Raw genomic sequence first — 16,189 nt, 5'->3', positions numbered from 1 at the left:
AAACGTCTTTTTTAAAGAGTATAATACCAAAAATAGCACATTCAATAAATTACGTGGAAACATTTTGAATGCGGTTTTTCCTCTTACTAATTAGTTTTCATAAATATCGACATTTTTTGAAATTAAGGAGGAAAAATATTTGATACGAAATTTGTTCATCCGCCATCCTGGTCCTTGCTCATCCTGGTTCTTGATGAAACACCCGGACGAAAACATCGAAGTAAGATTCTCAGCTGACCCACGTGGTGAAACACAGCACAACTGTCAAAAACTGTGAATGACTGAAATCTCTCTCAAAATGTATTAGTATGACGACTTCAATGTTCGAATTGTTTGTTTTCGACAAAACTTCCAAAACAAAATGGCGTATGACCGCACATTATGAGAAGTTTTATTTATTCGTCAACATATTTTTGAAGTCCAGTTGACAATTTGTGTTAACGTTATGTAGCAGTTGGCAAAGTGTGAGTTGCGTATGGTGTCTAGAAAATTCGTTTTATCAAGTTCGAAAGCACTTGATATCAGTAAATGCACCTTTTGTGTCGCCACAAATTAGAGGCTTAGCAGAAGAAAAAAAATATTGCAAGACTTTGCGTTATCAATAAAAAATAAACTAAAATACACTAATATTGAGAGACTTTTACAGAGGACCCAGGCCTAGGTGGGATTTTTGTATTAATGGGTATTCTGAACAATGCAAATTTAAGAAAAAAAGTTTTTTCTGATGACTAGATTTAAAGTATTAATGTGAACAGTCGGGCAAGGATGGCTAAAAGTCGGTAAAAATGGTTCTTATGGAATAGAAAAATAAACTTTCTCGTCAAAATCTGTCTGCGTTCGTAGACATTAATTTCAAGTATAGGAATCCTAAAACGTCCTCCCGGCTGACTATGTCCGATATATTGTGAAACACAACAACTGTATTGTGATATGTATTGCAATATTTTGACCTTTACATATGTGGTGTTTATTTTGTATATATTCCATAATAAAAACACCGTTTACATTATACAAACATACAGTGCTATGTTATGTAGTTTTACATCGATTTCAACCATGTTGTTGAGTAACAAAAATGTTCAAATGTGAGGTTTTTGTAAAAATTACGAGTCTGTGAAAAAGCTAGGCTACAGACGATCGTAACCTAATAATGCAATATCTAAACATGATAGTGTCTGCAAATATTTACACTTTTGAACCTATATAATGAACAAATTTACGTACAATTGTCCTGGCAAAATACGCTTACGATCGTGATTAAACTTCAAAGGGCTGATCGGCTTGCAGTGTTGTTTTGACAGGTGTAGGAATTCGAAAATGGCAGCGGACGATGAAGCCTGAAATAGCTAGCAAAATCCCTGCAGCCAATGTATTCACCGGACCTTAAATGTGTTAAGAGAATTATATATTCCGGTATTGTTGATTGATGGAGCGAATCAACTTGATAATATTTCAGAAACTAGCCTAATGTCATATTGTTTATATTCAACGTCATGCAAATGTTTGAATCATTTGAACATTATACACGTGAGTTACAAACGTTTGACCGACATCGGAATCAAATAAAAAAGAAAGGGATACCCACATGGCTTCATATTATCGGAAAGGAAAACAAATACAACTTGATGGTTATGTTTTAATGACAGGACCTTTTAATTATATCAAATTAATGAAATTATGATACTAAGAAAATATATCGTAAAAAACCGGTACAGGTAAACTGTATCACGGTACAATATTTTTTTGGTGGTGTATTGCAATACCCCAATATACCGGTTAACCGCGGCAGCCCTAATAAGAACATCAAGTGTCAGCGCATTCTCGTGGGGAGGGGGGTGTCTCTGTGTATGCAGTGTTCAATCTACGATTATTTTTCGTGGGTCCTTTTCAATGGTTTTTGTGAAAACAATGGGTCCCACAGTGTTCCGTGAAATTTCATGGGTCCTTTTAAAATTCTGTGAGTCCAGGACTCGGGATGCGCATGTAGATTGATCACCTGTGTATGTAGTTATAGTTAAATTAATTGATTATTCTCTGTGTATGGTTGCATCTGCATACTTGTATATATATAAATTGTAGTTGTTAGTTGTTAGATGCCATAGACACTAAACCCAGTAATATAATCCCTTGTGGAGTGTATCTGACTTGGGGTATGGCGTTATGAATTTCCTGTATACAGACACTGGTCGTTTCCATCATATTCTTTAAATGTTGCATCCATAAATTACTGAGACCTCATAAATCCCATCAAAATTCCTAGAAGATATCTGCATTATGTATACATAATGGTTAATTTACTTATAATGAAGTTTATTGTTGGTCCCCAGAAGTTTGTTATAACTGTGTTTTACTGTATACATAAAATCGGCCATATGAATATATAAAGCAAAAATATACAGTGTATATGCAGACAAAGATTTATATAAAATCAAACTTTATTTATGATTCACAGATCCAGGTGTAAAGTAATAGGGCAGCCATGGAAGCTTTGTCGGAGGAGAACTCCTCGGACCTTTCATCTGTAGAAACCACAGGAATGACAGACCTGGCGACCGTGAACATTGGAGGTGCAGACAGGGACTTGTGTGAAGGGGAATTAGAACAAACTGAAGTGTCCTCTGCCAAAGATGAAACTGATATTGCCTCTGATAGTGTGTGTGCAATTATCAAAAAAGAACTGCCTGGAGAAGAGGCATCGTCTTCCACAGAAAATGTCCTGCGATTTGAGTCCGGCATTGCTGATGGCTACATCATCTTATCAAGAGAAGCGGCAGGTATACGATGTTGTTTATGTAAAATAAATGAGTGTGCAGCTTGGTCATTGAGATTTTCCATATAGCCAGATATGTTAATAAAGTCAAGAGTGTCTGCCTTTTGTCCCAAGGATAGCAAGTTCAATCATTGGCACTGATAGTGTAATTGACATTATTGTCACCACTTTTTCCAATTCACAAGTGTTTGAATATTACAGAGTTTTCTGCCTTGCAGGTAGGTATTGATTGTGAATTCTTTGGTCTGTGAGCATAACCTCATACTTTTCAGAGAAAACAAAATGATAGTTTTGCTGACATAATATTGACGTAACAATCGATACTAACCCACAAGGGAGGTAGCTATGTCATATAAGACGGAATAGCATGTATTTATACAATGTTTAAGAAGTAGCTTTTATCGCCATCTAGAATGAATTACAAAAATCCTCCGAAAACAAGTGCTTCATAGCCATTAATCTACTTTATTCCAGCTTCGTTGGGGATGAACTCCACCACAGCTACTGTTGAACCTGATGTTTCCGAGCCTGCCAGTAAGCGATTCAGATTCCAAGGGGAGGATGGACAGTCTTATGTCCTCACTGTAGCTGACAGCACTAACGGAGAAGAACCAGACATAACATTGGCTGATCAGCAGAAGATTCATTCTGGGACAGCTGTCGAAGTAGGCATATAAACACTAGATGATGCTGCAGCTAAATATTTAATCTTTGCATATCATTACCTCCCTTTTGGGTAGGTTTCCATTGTGACGTCATTATTTTGTGAGCACAACTCATAATGTTATTTTCTCTAAAAGCTATGATGTTACCTTCTGAAACATATGACGTCACAATCAATATCTACCCGCAAGAGCAGATTACTCTGTAATGTAGTAGTTGAACAATTTACACACATAACAGTAAATATATGCTTGTGCAACAACTGTAAATGTGACTCGCATGACACCATGCCAATGATCAGATTTATAAGTATCCGACTGGCATCTTGAAAAATGTGTTTGATTAGGTGTGCATGTTATATCTTTGGACTCGCAGCTAGAAGAACAACAGCTCCCTGTGGTGACTGCAATGGCTAATGCTGTTCCCTTAGATACCCAAACTGTGTCTGAACAACTTCTAGGACCAGGAAATAGTGGCAAGAAATCTCCAGGCAACTCGGATGTGACCCAAGCCTGGTTTACCACACGGTTTGACAAGGTCGCCATGCAAAGTAAAGGTAGGAACTCCCATCAAAACAATTTGTCACATGTCAATTTAAAAGGTGTTGTCTTTCCATTGATGAAATGTAGACAAAATATTCTAGCCTCTTTGGTATGTAGTAGGTGAGGTGTACAATTTACAGGTATGAAGTCAAATTACTGGATTATACATGAGGCTCACTCGGGGAAAGGACCATGAACCAAATGCTATCCTAACAAAATTTATCAAGCAGTAATAGTGACAGGGCCAAAAGGGAAATTCAGCTTTTGATATCTTGTTTTATAAGGCAAAACAAATGTATGTTTCAGGTGTCCCGATCTATCCTAGTTTTCTAGTCATATAACCTGAAACATACATAAAAATGTTTTGGACTAATGGAAAGAGTTTTAAAACTGAAATGCATGGTTCGGCACTTGTGATTCTGCAAATCTAAAAAGTGTTTGTAGTAATCAAACAAACACTTAAACTTGTTTGTATTGTTTGTATTGTTTGATTTGTAGCTATCTTTGTAATACATGCTTTTAACAAATTTGACGTTTTAGTATTATTAATAAGGTGAGCTATATATATACAAGCCTGGTGTTGTTGTTTTACAGGTGCTAGCTGGAAACAGGGACAATGGACAAAAGAAGAGATTGATATACTACAGTGTAACATTGATGCTTATTGTCGGGTATGTATTTCTTGATTTTACTCAAGTCATTTATTTTCAAATTGATGCTTTAATTGGTTGACAATTTAGAGGAGGTAAGGATGGTAACAGTGAGAATGATAATAAGGAAATAATTATATAATGTGTATTGCATATGAAAAACTGAATAAAAAATAAGTTAAAAAAAAATTGATGCTTTAATATTTTATTTAGTTCAATTAAAAATGTCCATCAATGAAATTTTATTTTGAGGTTCTTAAATGATTGCTAGGACCCTACCAGTCGTTGTGGAGGAACAGTAGTCATGATTTGGGAAAAAATTAATTGCACCATCATGAAGAATTTTTTAGCAGCAGAATTCGGAAATCTGAACGCACAGTTGAATATGCTAACAATCACAACTACTGTTTCATCACAACTTCTGGTTGGGTCCCAGTAATCTTGTTGAAACTCCTCTTACTTACTTGATCGCCAAAGATGGTTTTAGGATTATGAACTTGATCCCTAGCACAGATAGTGTTTGAATTTTAATGAAAATCATGTGCTCTTTTACATGTATTTAACAGGAACGTGGAATAAGTGAACCTACTGAAATCATATTTGGAATGTCGAAAGATGAAAGGAAAGATTTCTATAGGACAGTGGCCAAAGGATTGCAGCGTCCATTGTTTTCAGTATACAGACGCGTCACCAGAATGTATGATCAGAAAAACCATATGGGGAAGTACTCTCAAGAGGAAATGGCAAAGCTGAGAGAGTGAGTACTTCACACTAGACCCATGTTATTTTAACTAGTCTATTTACTGTCATTGTATAACACTTTCAATTTTATTTAAAGATGCTCCAATCATGTATATATGTCTAATTAACACAAAAAATAATATTTAAAACAAATTCCTTTGGTGCATGCACAATCAGTACTTCATTCCATATAGGATATTGTGCCATGGAATTTTTTCGTGATTCAATTAATTATATTTTGCAATTTTAATTTGAAGTAAAATTAGAAGCTCAAACTTTCCAATGGTGGTAATGGTGTTGAATAAGTAACTTCTGTAACTAAGAAAAATACTTAATCGTCTGCTCCTATTGTTGATAGAGAGGAAAAAAAACATTTGTCAGCGGTGGAGCATCTAAGTATTGTTTAGGAGAAATGTTTCTTTATTTTTAGAAAATTTCACATAAAAATGTATGTTTTAAACTGATTTATATGAGTATGGATGAATATGGCTTCCACTGTATATTTAAAAGTTGTCTATAAAAATTCTTGTTATTGTGAATGGTGAATGTCTATTTAGGCTTTCATCAGAAATTAATTTAATCTTATACGTTACACCCGTAGGTAGCATTAATTCTTGTAGTAATGATTCAGAGGCAAGAGGAGACTGGTTCAATACAAAATATGTATATAAAATTATATAAGTATATAGAAAATTCTTATCTTCTGATAGGAATATAAAGACTTCAAAGTCACACTTTACTGAAGTATTCTTGTGTAAAATTGTACATGTACATTAGAATTGTACAAACAGTACTGTCATACCCTAATGGGAATATGCCGAAAGTTAGTTCTATGTACTCACTTCAATATAATATACAATATGTTTTGTGTTCCTGCAGACTTCGGGGTAAATATGGAAATGACTGGGCTTCTATAGGGTCAGTGTTGGGCAGGAGTGCCTCATCGGTCAAAGATAAATGTCGGCTGATGAGAGACACATGTAATTCAGGTAAAAAATTTTAATGATGACATTATTTAATCAAGCTTATGATTTGAATTACAATTAATGTTTTTTTAATGAATAGGAAAAAATTTTGCTAGATTATGTAGTATATTAATAAAATAATTTACAAGTTTGTCTTTATTTGTGAGCTCTTGAGGAACAAAAAAGCATAAAAATCTATTCATTGTTCTTCTGTAACTTTCATAGACCCCACCCTACAAACAAGAGGGCTAGGAAAGTTACTATACAATTAACATAGATTTCAAGAGAAGACTAAGAAAGGCTGTGCCTGATGTCTAATCCTATTGACACATAGCATCTTTTGTCAATAAAATATTTGGAAATTGAAATTGAACATAATTCGTGTTTTCCAGGGAAATGGTTACCTGAAGAGGAGCTGCGGCTTTCATCGGCTGTATATGAACTAGCAGGTGTCAAACCAGGTAATATTTGGAAATAATTTGAATAAAACATTGAGTCATATATTCATCAAGTTCAGATACCACTTCTCTGGGTTTCACAAATTAAAGTTAGTTCACATAAAACATTATTTAATATTTGACCCTCTGATTGAGTCATTACCATGATAAAGAAACCTAAAAATGTTGAATATTCATAGTATATAATTTGAATTGAGACTAGATAATAGAACATTTCGATTTATGGGTGGAACATGAAATATATTTGTGATGTGACAGGGGCTTCAGTGGCCAAGATGTCCCAACATGTCTAAATATATTTCTTTTTGAATCTGCATAATAGGCGAGAATGTCACCAGTGGACTATCCTGGGCGTCTGTCGCAGAGAGAGTTCTGACACGATCAGAGAAACAGTGTCGAACCAAATGGTTAAACTTCCTGAACTGGAAACAGAAGGGAGGGACAGACTGGACAAGGGAGGATGATATCAATCTAGTCATTAAGTAAGTGATTACTAGGATTTCTTAAAGATGCTCCACCGCAGACAGAGCATTATTGATATTCATCATTTGAACAATAATTGGTGTTTAATCCTGTATATATATGCCTAATGAACACAAAAAATAACATAAAATAATTTGTTTCGCCTTTGGTGCATGCACAATCATTACTTCATTCTTTATAAGATACAGTGCCACAGATTTTTTTCAGGATGCAATTAATTATTTTTCATAGTTTTAACTTGAAGTAAAATAAGAAGCTCAAACATTTTAATGGTGGTAATGATGTAAAGTAAGTAGCTTTTGTACCCGAAGAAAAATACTAAATCGTCTGCACTTGTTTTTTTATAGTGAAAATCTCTAATGTCTTCTTGTGCTGTATACTTTTCACCTGATTATTGAAATTTTCAGTGTGGGGATGAAATTTACAGAAAAAGATAGTAGCTTTTAGAACATAATAATACCAGTACTGTTAGCAGTTTTAGATTGATGAGTGATAACATTTACCAACAGAAATGGAAGATTTGTTTTATTATTTCTGATGTAATGTGTTTTAGTGTTGGTGACAATCAATACATACTTGTACAAATGTTTGGTAATTCCCACATAGATTTGGGCAGGTTGTAATATGAGTGACCACATGTGAAATAAACCAGGTGAGGCAAGATATTAACCTATGGTAATGCTCTCAAGTTCAAAATAATACAGAGAGTTCACCTTAAGCATGAGTTTTGGTTGAAGTGTAGTGAAGTTACAGTTGCCAGGTACTGACTGCTGGTCGGTAGTTCTCTTGGTACTCCGGTTTTCCTCCACCAACAAACCTGGCACATCCTTAAAAGACGCTGACTGTTAAAAGGAAATTTAACTGATAAAGCCAAAATGTTCTTAAACTTTGCATATAGGTTTATGTATGTATGGATGTAATTTCATTCTGATTTCCAATAGCCATTATTATTATTTTTTCTTTTTTTAGAATTGCTAATTTAGGTGTGTCTGATGACACAGAGATTGACTGGGTAGAACTAGCAAAGAACTGGCCAAGGTAATTATTACAGAGTTTTAAGATAAAGACTTACAACATATTCAATAGATAATGCTCTCTCTTCCCTTTTGTCTATCTGAAGTATTGCAGTTTCTGTATGTATATTGTTGATTTTAACTTTATTGTAATATTATTCAATAGTGTGCTAATTTGTTCGAAATTGATATGAAATCTATAAAATTTGATTGTGGCTAATATATTAGTATGTTTACAATATTGGCACAGTTACTTTTACATTTGCTTTGTTTGATGCTTTTGATATTTGATATGTTGAATAAGTCTCACTGCCTCACCTACTGTAGAAAATAATACTAATTTCCTGTTACAGTGTACGTTCACCACAGTGGCTTCGAGGAAAGTGGTGGTCTTTAAAGAGGCATGTCCCTGATTATCAACTATTGTCTTTCTCAGGTATGACCTAATATACATCATCAGCTGTAGTATTCTTAGACATATCTCTGGTCATGACTAAGTATTTTGTTTCCAAATTTAGGAATTTTAGTTTTGAAGTGTATATTATGAAACATGACACAATAATTCTATCATAATTGTTTAACTTCATTTCAGATCTAATTATATTTTTGAAAAATGTCCACCTACAAAATGTACGAATGAAGAATCCAGTGACATCTTCTGGTGTGCGACTCTCCCACATTGGATTGCCGCGGCCAACAACTTCCACAGACATGACAACACTACAGATCCCCATGTCCCTAAACTCTAACCTTCAGCCTCTTCCTATACAATCGGGTAAGAGACTCGGAGACATATATTGTTCAGGAGTTGAGCAATACAAATTAAATTAAGGTCTATGATTGTGTTTGTATAAGTTTGAGTCAGATTTGAATTACTGGAGAGATTTTAATAAAACTTGGTAGCAATAATCCTTATAGATGTGTGTAATTTATATTGGAATGACTTCTCTCCCCCTTTTCAGAGTGTGGATCATGAGTTTGAACTAACGACGTTTCCTCAGTAGGTTACTTCAATATGTACATTGGACTATTTCAGGCTATAGAAATCTTGCATTGTCTGCCATAAATACCACCCGGTAATGGAAAATTATGACTTGTTAATATTTATTTTATGTTTAAAAATAAAACTGATTTGGATTAATTTGATATTTTAATAAATATTTTACAAAACAATGTTTGAGTAATAATATTATCTGTATATGTCTCCTTAGCAGGTACACTAGACACAGGATCTGCGGATGGAGATGTAGCTTTCCAGGCCTACGAAGTATTACATCAGTCAAGTCCGGGCACGTTCCTCATCACCCAGCCACAAAACAGTCCAGTTATCTCCCTAAGTGGAACAGCCATGGGCACCGATCACATTATTGTCCATACTTTACCAGTGAGTAAGGTCATAGGGGAATCAATCAAAAAGCTTTCTATAACATCCTAAGATATTTTACCAATTTGCTTAATTGGCTCAGCGTACCGATATTTCCATGCTATGCTATGGGAAAGTGCTACCAAGTTTGTCCAATTTGAATGATTGATAAAACAAGACAGTCAAGTTATGTCCCCTAGTGGTACAGCTATAGGCACAGATCACATGATAGTCCATACATTACCTGAAATATGTAGTTTTCAATGTGTTACATTTCATAAAGCAATTATACCGCTGACTGTGATTTTATTAGACATGAGTTTAACTCTAAAGTTTAATCAATTAGTATAATTAATAAAAGAAAATTCCTCATCACTATTCTGATTTTAGACAATTTCCAAGTTCTAAGTTTGTGACTTCAAATTTGCAATAAAAACATGTAAAATTAATAGACTGAACAAGTAACATGTTGAGATAGTAGAATTAATACATGATGCACATGTATACTTTTAAAGAACTGCTATGTAGATTCAAAACATGATATACATGTCTACTTTTATAGAAATTCTACAAGTACTCATGTCTTTTGTGTCGATCAGAATATTAGTATTATATAACTTTTGTTCCCAGACAACTACGATCAGAGGTAATGAGAATGTGACAGTACAGATGAACCCGACCCCAGTACTACTGAGCACGGGTCCTTCCCAGGATGGTGTGTCTGTAGCCACGCTGGACACCAGCGAGATGACCAACTCTATACAGTTGACCGACACAATCACAGAGGCAGATTCAGGTTGGTCTCATATGATGAGTGCCTAAGCACCTTGATTCTTACTCATCCAATATCATAATCTTATCCTCAGATGTTAGAACTGGACAAGTTTGGGGAGATGAATAAATAACTGAGAAACCAAAAAAATCTATATACAGAGGACTCCACATAATCGAATAACGGTTATTCGAATATTTCGGTTATTTGCATAAAATTCTGCGGTCCCGATTTTTTCCTTCTTTATCTTTGTTTTTCAACTCCGTGTATTTGCATAGACTTTTACATGACCTCCGGTTATTTGAATAAAATATTTGGGAAATTCTAAAAATATAAATCGAATATTTTTTAATTTTGCAATATATTTTTAGCGAAATTCGCCGATATATGTTTCAATTTTACTAGAAAATCATCATGGTAACAGATTAACGTTAAAGTATGGCTTGTTATTTTATGCATGAATCTGCAAAGGTATTCGACGCTGTTACGATTTACATCAGCAGCGGTTGATCATAACTTTAGTATATTCACTGGCTCAAACATCTAATTAAAGCATTTGCACTTTCAAATATGTTTATTTATTAACGTAACGTACCTTAGTTCGCGATCGGTTGGAGAAACCATGCTTCCTTATAACAATCGCCATGCATGATTAGTAGTCTCGTTCAACCAGAGTCTTGTTGACTACGACAGACATGTGCGTATCAAGCGTCTCGTTGAACGAGACATAAAAGCATGCAAAGTCGGCGTGCAATGACTACCGCAAGTTTCGTACAGTATGTAAGCTTAGGATAAAAAAGATACTTGCTACGTTGTTTCATTGCTACTTGAATATGCATTCATTTCTGAAATGTTATCAAGCTATTCGCCGTATAGATCAACAAACAGGGAGAATTCTCAAAACACATTTAGGTCGAGTGAACGCATGGCTTCATCACCTGCCGCCATTTTCGAATTCATATGTGTAAAAACAACACTACTAGTTGATCGGCACTTTGAAGTTTAATCACGATCGTAAGTTCATTTTGCCAGACAAATGTACGTAAATTTGTTTATTATTTAGGTTCAGAATTGTAGACACAAATCCAATCATGTTTTGTAGAATCTTATAGCATTTGATATCGATCGTTTAGCTGTTTCTCAAATATTCACGTGTCGATCTAACGTAAACAAGAATCTAATATTGGAATTTTTTTTGTTATTAAACAATTAAAATCGATTTACAACTTCGAAAATAATTACTTGTTGTTCGTTTTAAGTGTAAATAATTAACATATTTATCAAGTGAACGAAAAGAAACCTATCTGCCTATTCACACATATGTGTGGGGTCAAACGGAGGTGCAAAATGTCATCTCCGCCTATTCGAATACTCCGGTTATTTGCATATTTTCTTCTGGAAAATGACCTATGCAAATAAGCGGAATCCTCTATACTACATTTGTGCTTAGCTGTTCAAATAACTTTTTGCCCATTGTCTTATCATCCAACAGTCCACTCGTTATCCATTTCAAAACAATCCTCATTATCGATATTAATGATAACCTTTTGTGGTTTAAGAAAAGGTATATTTTTGTGTTATTTAAGTAATTCTGTCAATGTTCTCCCAACAGATCTTCAGACATTGAGCCAGGATGACCGTCTGCCAGGAGATGAGAGTGAAATCCCAGGAGCAGAACTGGACACTACTGACCAACTGACCACCCGTGGCCAAATCATTACAAGTGAAGAAATATTTGAAGCTGAGGTAAAACATTAATGGTTGGATTATCAGGGTGCTTTTTCAAATGAATTTGGTAAATTTGAAAAATTTATGAAAAATAAACAGATCTTTACAAATTAAAATGACTTAGGGGCTTTACAAAGTCATTCAAAAAATTATCTATCGGCAAGCAGTCATAAAGGAAGTGCTAGGTATTGGGGGTGGAAGACATCTTAGATTCATCGGCAGTACTTCTTTTAACGCTAGTTTTAAAAAAAAAACATTTTTCACACTCTTTAAAGTGCTTATCCATGTCCACCACAAAATTTGTTGAAAGATATTTCTGAACCACCAAATTGCACTAAATTATATCCATGCTAATGAATCATAATTTACAGTTTTCTGCATTTGTGCTAAAATTTGACTGTGCGAGTATGTTTACAGTACCATCTAAGGGCCATGGTAACCAAATGATTAGAGTTTTTGGCATTCTACCTTTGTGTTATGTGTTAAAAGCCCACATTAGATAGTTAATTGGTCTCTTGCTTACTGCGCTTTATGACAGTTATTTTCCGTGCCTTTTAGGTGACAGACATTGAAAACACCAATACCGACTCTGTTGATCTGGTGATGGTCAGTACTACCTCCCCATCCTTTGTACAGACCACTGAGCTAATGTCTTCACTCTCAGGTAACACCTCTTAAAGTGTTCTATTATTTATCGTCTGGGATTATTGCTGGAAAAATCAAACTGTTATGTACATTTATCTGAGCTAATGTCTTCACTCTCAGGTAACACCTCTTTAAAGCGTTCAATTGTTTGTCTTCTGGGGGTCTTCTGGGATTATTGCTGGAAAAATCAAACTGTTATGTACATTTATCTGAGCTAATGTCTTCACTCTTAGGTAACACCTCTTTAAAGTGTTCAATTATTTATCTTCTGGGGGGCTTCTGGGATTATCACTGAGCTAATGTCTTCACTCTCCGGTAACACCTCTTTAAAGCATTCAGTTATTTGTCTTCTGGGATTATTGCTGGAAAAATCAAACTGTTATGTTCATTTATCTGAGCTAATGTCTTCACTCTCAGGTAACACCTCTTTAAAATTGTATTTCTTGTAATTTTCACCATCTCAAACTCTCATATATGATGGTTCAGATCAATGAAACCACCAATATGCTATTGACATAACGGTAAATGTCGCATGAAATATAACTTATTTTGAAAGAACCACCACAGGCAACGCCATGTTTCAAACTTTTGGGTAATATCGGAAAACCAAGTTGCATCATGTGACCGACATCGGAGATAATTGTATAGATCGGAACCTCCCGAGCCATATCACGTGGTCAATATCGGCAATACCCGTACATATCGGAATAGATTGGAACAGTTCGGATACTTCCGAGCTATTTTAAACGTGTACACATTAAAAATCAATATTTTAATTTAATTGTTCAACAACTTTGCATATTCGAACTTTACAGAAGTCGGTAAATATCGAAAGTTTAAAACTTAGAGAGTTGGAGAAAAATATGTAGAATTCTCTAAATACTTTTTCTATGCCAAAAATACAACAAGTCACAGACCATACAACTTTAAAGCGTTCAATTATTTATCTTCTGGGGGTCTTCTGGGGTTATTGCTGGAAAAATCAAACGGTTATGTACATTTATTCTGAAAATAAAGTGAGGAAAACATTTTGTAGAATATAATTACTGCAATAACTAAAGGAATAATAAAGGCCCTCGAGTAAGTGATATTTTTTTGTTTTCATTTAGAGTATTATATCTGGTCCTACTGTTACTTTTCTTAGCTCACTTAGCTGAGACTTTCTCAATATTGGAATTTATTTTTGTTACAACATGTATTTCTCACAAGATGGAGATGGCAGTTTTCATGCACTAATACACTTTTTAATCCTGATAATTTTCCACTTCAAAATGATGAAGGTCAGCATTTAGGTGGTGTTAAACATCTCTTTACTTTTAACATGACCCGTGTTCAATGTGCATGGTTCTATTTTGCAGATCCCATGTTACCGTCTGGTGGGTCAGACCTAATAGGATCATCGTCAGATGTGGAGGGAGAGAAATCACACGGTCAAATCTGTGAAAGTGACACGGTCATTACAAGTTCTGACATCAATGGGACAGACAGCTAACACAAATTGAAACAATGTAGTGATATTTATTATTATTTATGACAGACTTTAACGATATTAAATATTTTTGTTTTCACAAAAAAAGTGCATTCTGTAAGAAAATTATAAATTTTTACTTAGATCTGCTGTTTTACTTCAGTCATAATTGTTTTTGGAAATTCTTAATTTACTCTGACAAAAAGTGCTTGAGATGGTACCATGGGTAGTAGCATCTTGTATGTGTTTTTGGGAATGAAAATTGCTTATAAGGAAATGGATTTGAAAAGATTGTCTTTTGACTTTAGATAAAATGAGAAATTTATGCAAGAGATTTTGATGGCTACTGCATGTCCTGCTTTGTCCAGTTAATATAATATCGGTGGTGTAGTATGCTACTCGGCTAATTACCATATAATGGATTAGATGTAAGGACAAGCTCCTTCATCCCTTGTTACATCCAATCCTCTGTTTGATATTGTGACCCAAGGTCAGTTAAGGTCAGGCGAGGTCAATACTCTGCCAATTTTGCAAAGTAAAGAGATAATCAGCTAATTGAGGATTGAAAAGCTAAAAGAATGTTATCTCAATTGAAGAAAATTGGTTTTGTTTACCATACTCATGATTTGATTTAAATTCTAGTACTTTGTTTTCTTTAGAGAAATGAAACCTTTGTAACCTGAGTGCTAAAATGAATTCTGGAAGATGCTACACTGATGACAATAGTGATATACTCTGTGCATGGTCAAGTTGTTAAGATATCTGGACATTCTACTACTAGACCTCCTCTCCTTGGTCGATCAGATGTGTTAAAACACATGCGACCGTTGCCGGATCCTGAGCAGTAGTTTTGCTGTCCTTCTGTACTCTGGCCTGCATTCACCTTCATAACTTGGCACATCTGAAATGACCATGGCTGATACCAAGTGATAGGCTTTGAAGACATTGCCAAACAGTTCTCTGTTGTTTACAATAGTTATGAGAAATAAAAGTTTCGGTATGGAGAAGAAGAAAAAAAGAATTTGGTCTATATTCAGTACCCCTAAGTGTCATTCCCAATAGAACATTTTAATGAAATTGATATAGCCAACGAAATAATTATTGAGCAGTGCGTTTTTCTCAGCCTTGTTTGGTATTGTATTAAACTATATCCGGCAGTTTCTTGTTACTTGTCGAACTTGTAGCACCTTAAATTAGAGAATTATAATTAATTTATTCTCCATATTTATAGCAGATCTGTTGTTTAACTTGATGCATGTGATAATGTTTGCTCAATGCCGTCTGTGGTTTTCCATTGTATGATTTGTTGTCTTGTTTTCATTTATTTACATCTTTATTTAATAAAGATCTATTATTTACATTGTCTTTCTTTAAGTTATTTATGCATACAGTTTAAACACAATTACAAGCACTTATAACACACTTACAACAAATTTATATATGGTTATTATAGTATTAGATTCGACTTTGTGGTACATACATGCATGAACAATACTTGTATCCAGGCACAATGGAATAATTATATTTTTTTTCGTGTAATTTAAGGTTTTATCTCCATCGCTTAAAAGGTACAATGTAAATCCCTTCAAGTATTTACTTTTCCAAAAAAAACCCGATAAAAATCCCAATATATTTAGATAATTTTATTGTCATTAATATTCAATATTGATAGGTTATATCTCGATATCCTTAGCAATAAAAGAAAAGGGGGAGGGGGTGGGTGGAAGGAATTGAAGGCTGGCCATGAGTCTTCGACTGGTTGACGCTATAATACCATGCCCTTCGTTTTCCAGGTTGTAAATAATATATATTTCACATTTTTGAATCAGCATTAAAGTCCTGTATCAAATCACGACTATCAATTTCACAAATGTGTGCGTACTTTCAAAACGCCAGTTACAAGATCACTACTGACGCCGAGATGCTTC

General features: G+C 34.5%; 1 protein-coding gene across 5 annotated transcripts; it reads left to right on the top strand.

The window, feature by feature from the left end:
- Nucleotides 1-128: 128 nt before the first annotated feature.
- On the top strand, nt 129-15,619 carry LOC138336566 (cyclin-D-binding Myb-like transcription factor 1). 5 transcript variants are annotated; one of them, XM_069286081.1, is made up of 18 exons: nt 130-220; nt 2,453-2,774; nt 3,245-3,435; nt 3,809-3,989; nt 4,570-4,646; nt 5,192-5,382; nt 6,246-6,355; nt 6,724-6,792; nt 7,112-7,271; nt 8,242-8,310; nt 8,639-8,721; nt 8,878-9,060; nt 9,497-9,669; nt 10,279-10,444; nt 12,033-12,166; nt 12,707-12,812; nt 14,152-14,301; nt 14,921-15,619. In XM_069286081.1, the coding sequence occupies exons 2-17, from the start codon at nt 2,480-2,482 to the stop codon at nt 14,283-14,285; spliced, it is 2,322 nt and encodes a 773-aa protein (XP_069142182.1). In that variant the 5' UTR covers nt 130-220; nt 2,453-2,479; the 3' UTR covers nt 14,286-14,301; nt 14,921-15,619. The 5 variants fall into 5 exon arrangements, with proteins under 5 accessions (XP_069142183.1, XP_069142182.1, XP_069142180.1 ...); XM_069286082.1 differs by having other exon boundaries at nt 129-220; nt 9,500-9,669; nt 14,152-15,619; XM_069286079.1 differs by having other exon boundaries at nt 14,152-15,619.
- The last annotated feature ends 570 nt before the right edge of the window (nt 15,620-16,189 follow it).

The sequence above is a fragment of the Argopecten irradians genome, chromosome 12, assembly GCF_041381155.1.
Source record: "Argopecten irradians isolate NY chromosome 12, Ai_NY, whole genome shotgun sequence".
Lineage (NCBI taxonomy): Eukaryota > Metazoa > Mollusca > Bivalvia > Pectinida > Pectinidae > Argopecten > Argopecten irradians.
The sequence above is the reverse complement of the archived record's forward strand: the minus strand, read 5'-3'. Positions and strand labels throughout refer to the sequence as shown.

What these genes read in the sequence shown, in the direction of transcription:
- LOC138336566 (XM_069286081.1), top strand. Translation starts at nt 2,480, where the DNA reads ATGGAAGCTTTGTCGGAGGAGAACTCCTCGGACCTTTCATCTGTAGAA. An exon ending in ACTAGCAGGTGTCAAACCAG is followed by an intron (nt 6,793 to 7,111) that starts GTAATATTTGGA and finishes TCTGCATAATAG; the next exon opens with GCGAGAATGTCACCAGTGGA. An exon ending in TCAACTATTGTCTTTCTCAG is followed by an intron (nt 8,722 to 8,877) that starts GTATGACCTAAT and finishes ACTTCATTTCAG; the next exon opens with ATCTAATTATATTTTTGAAA.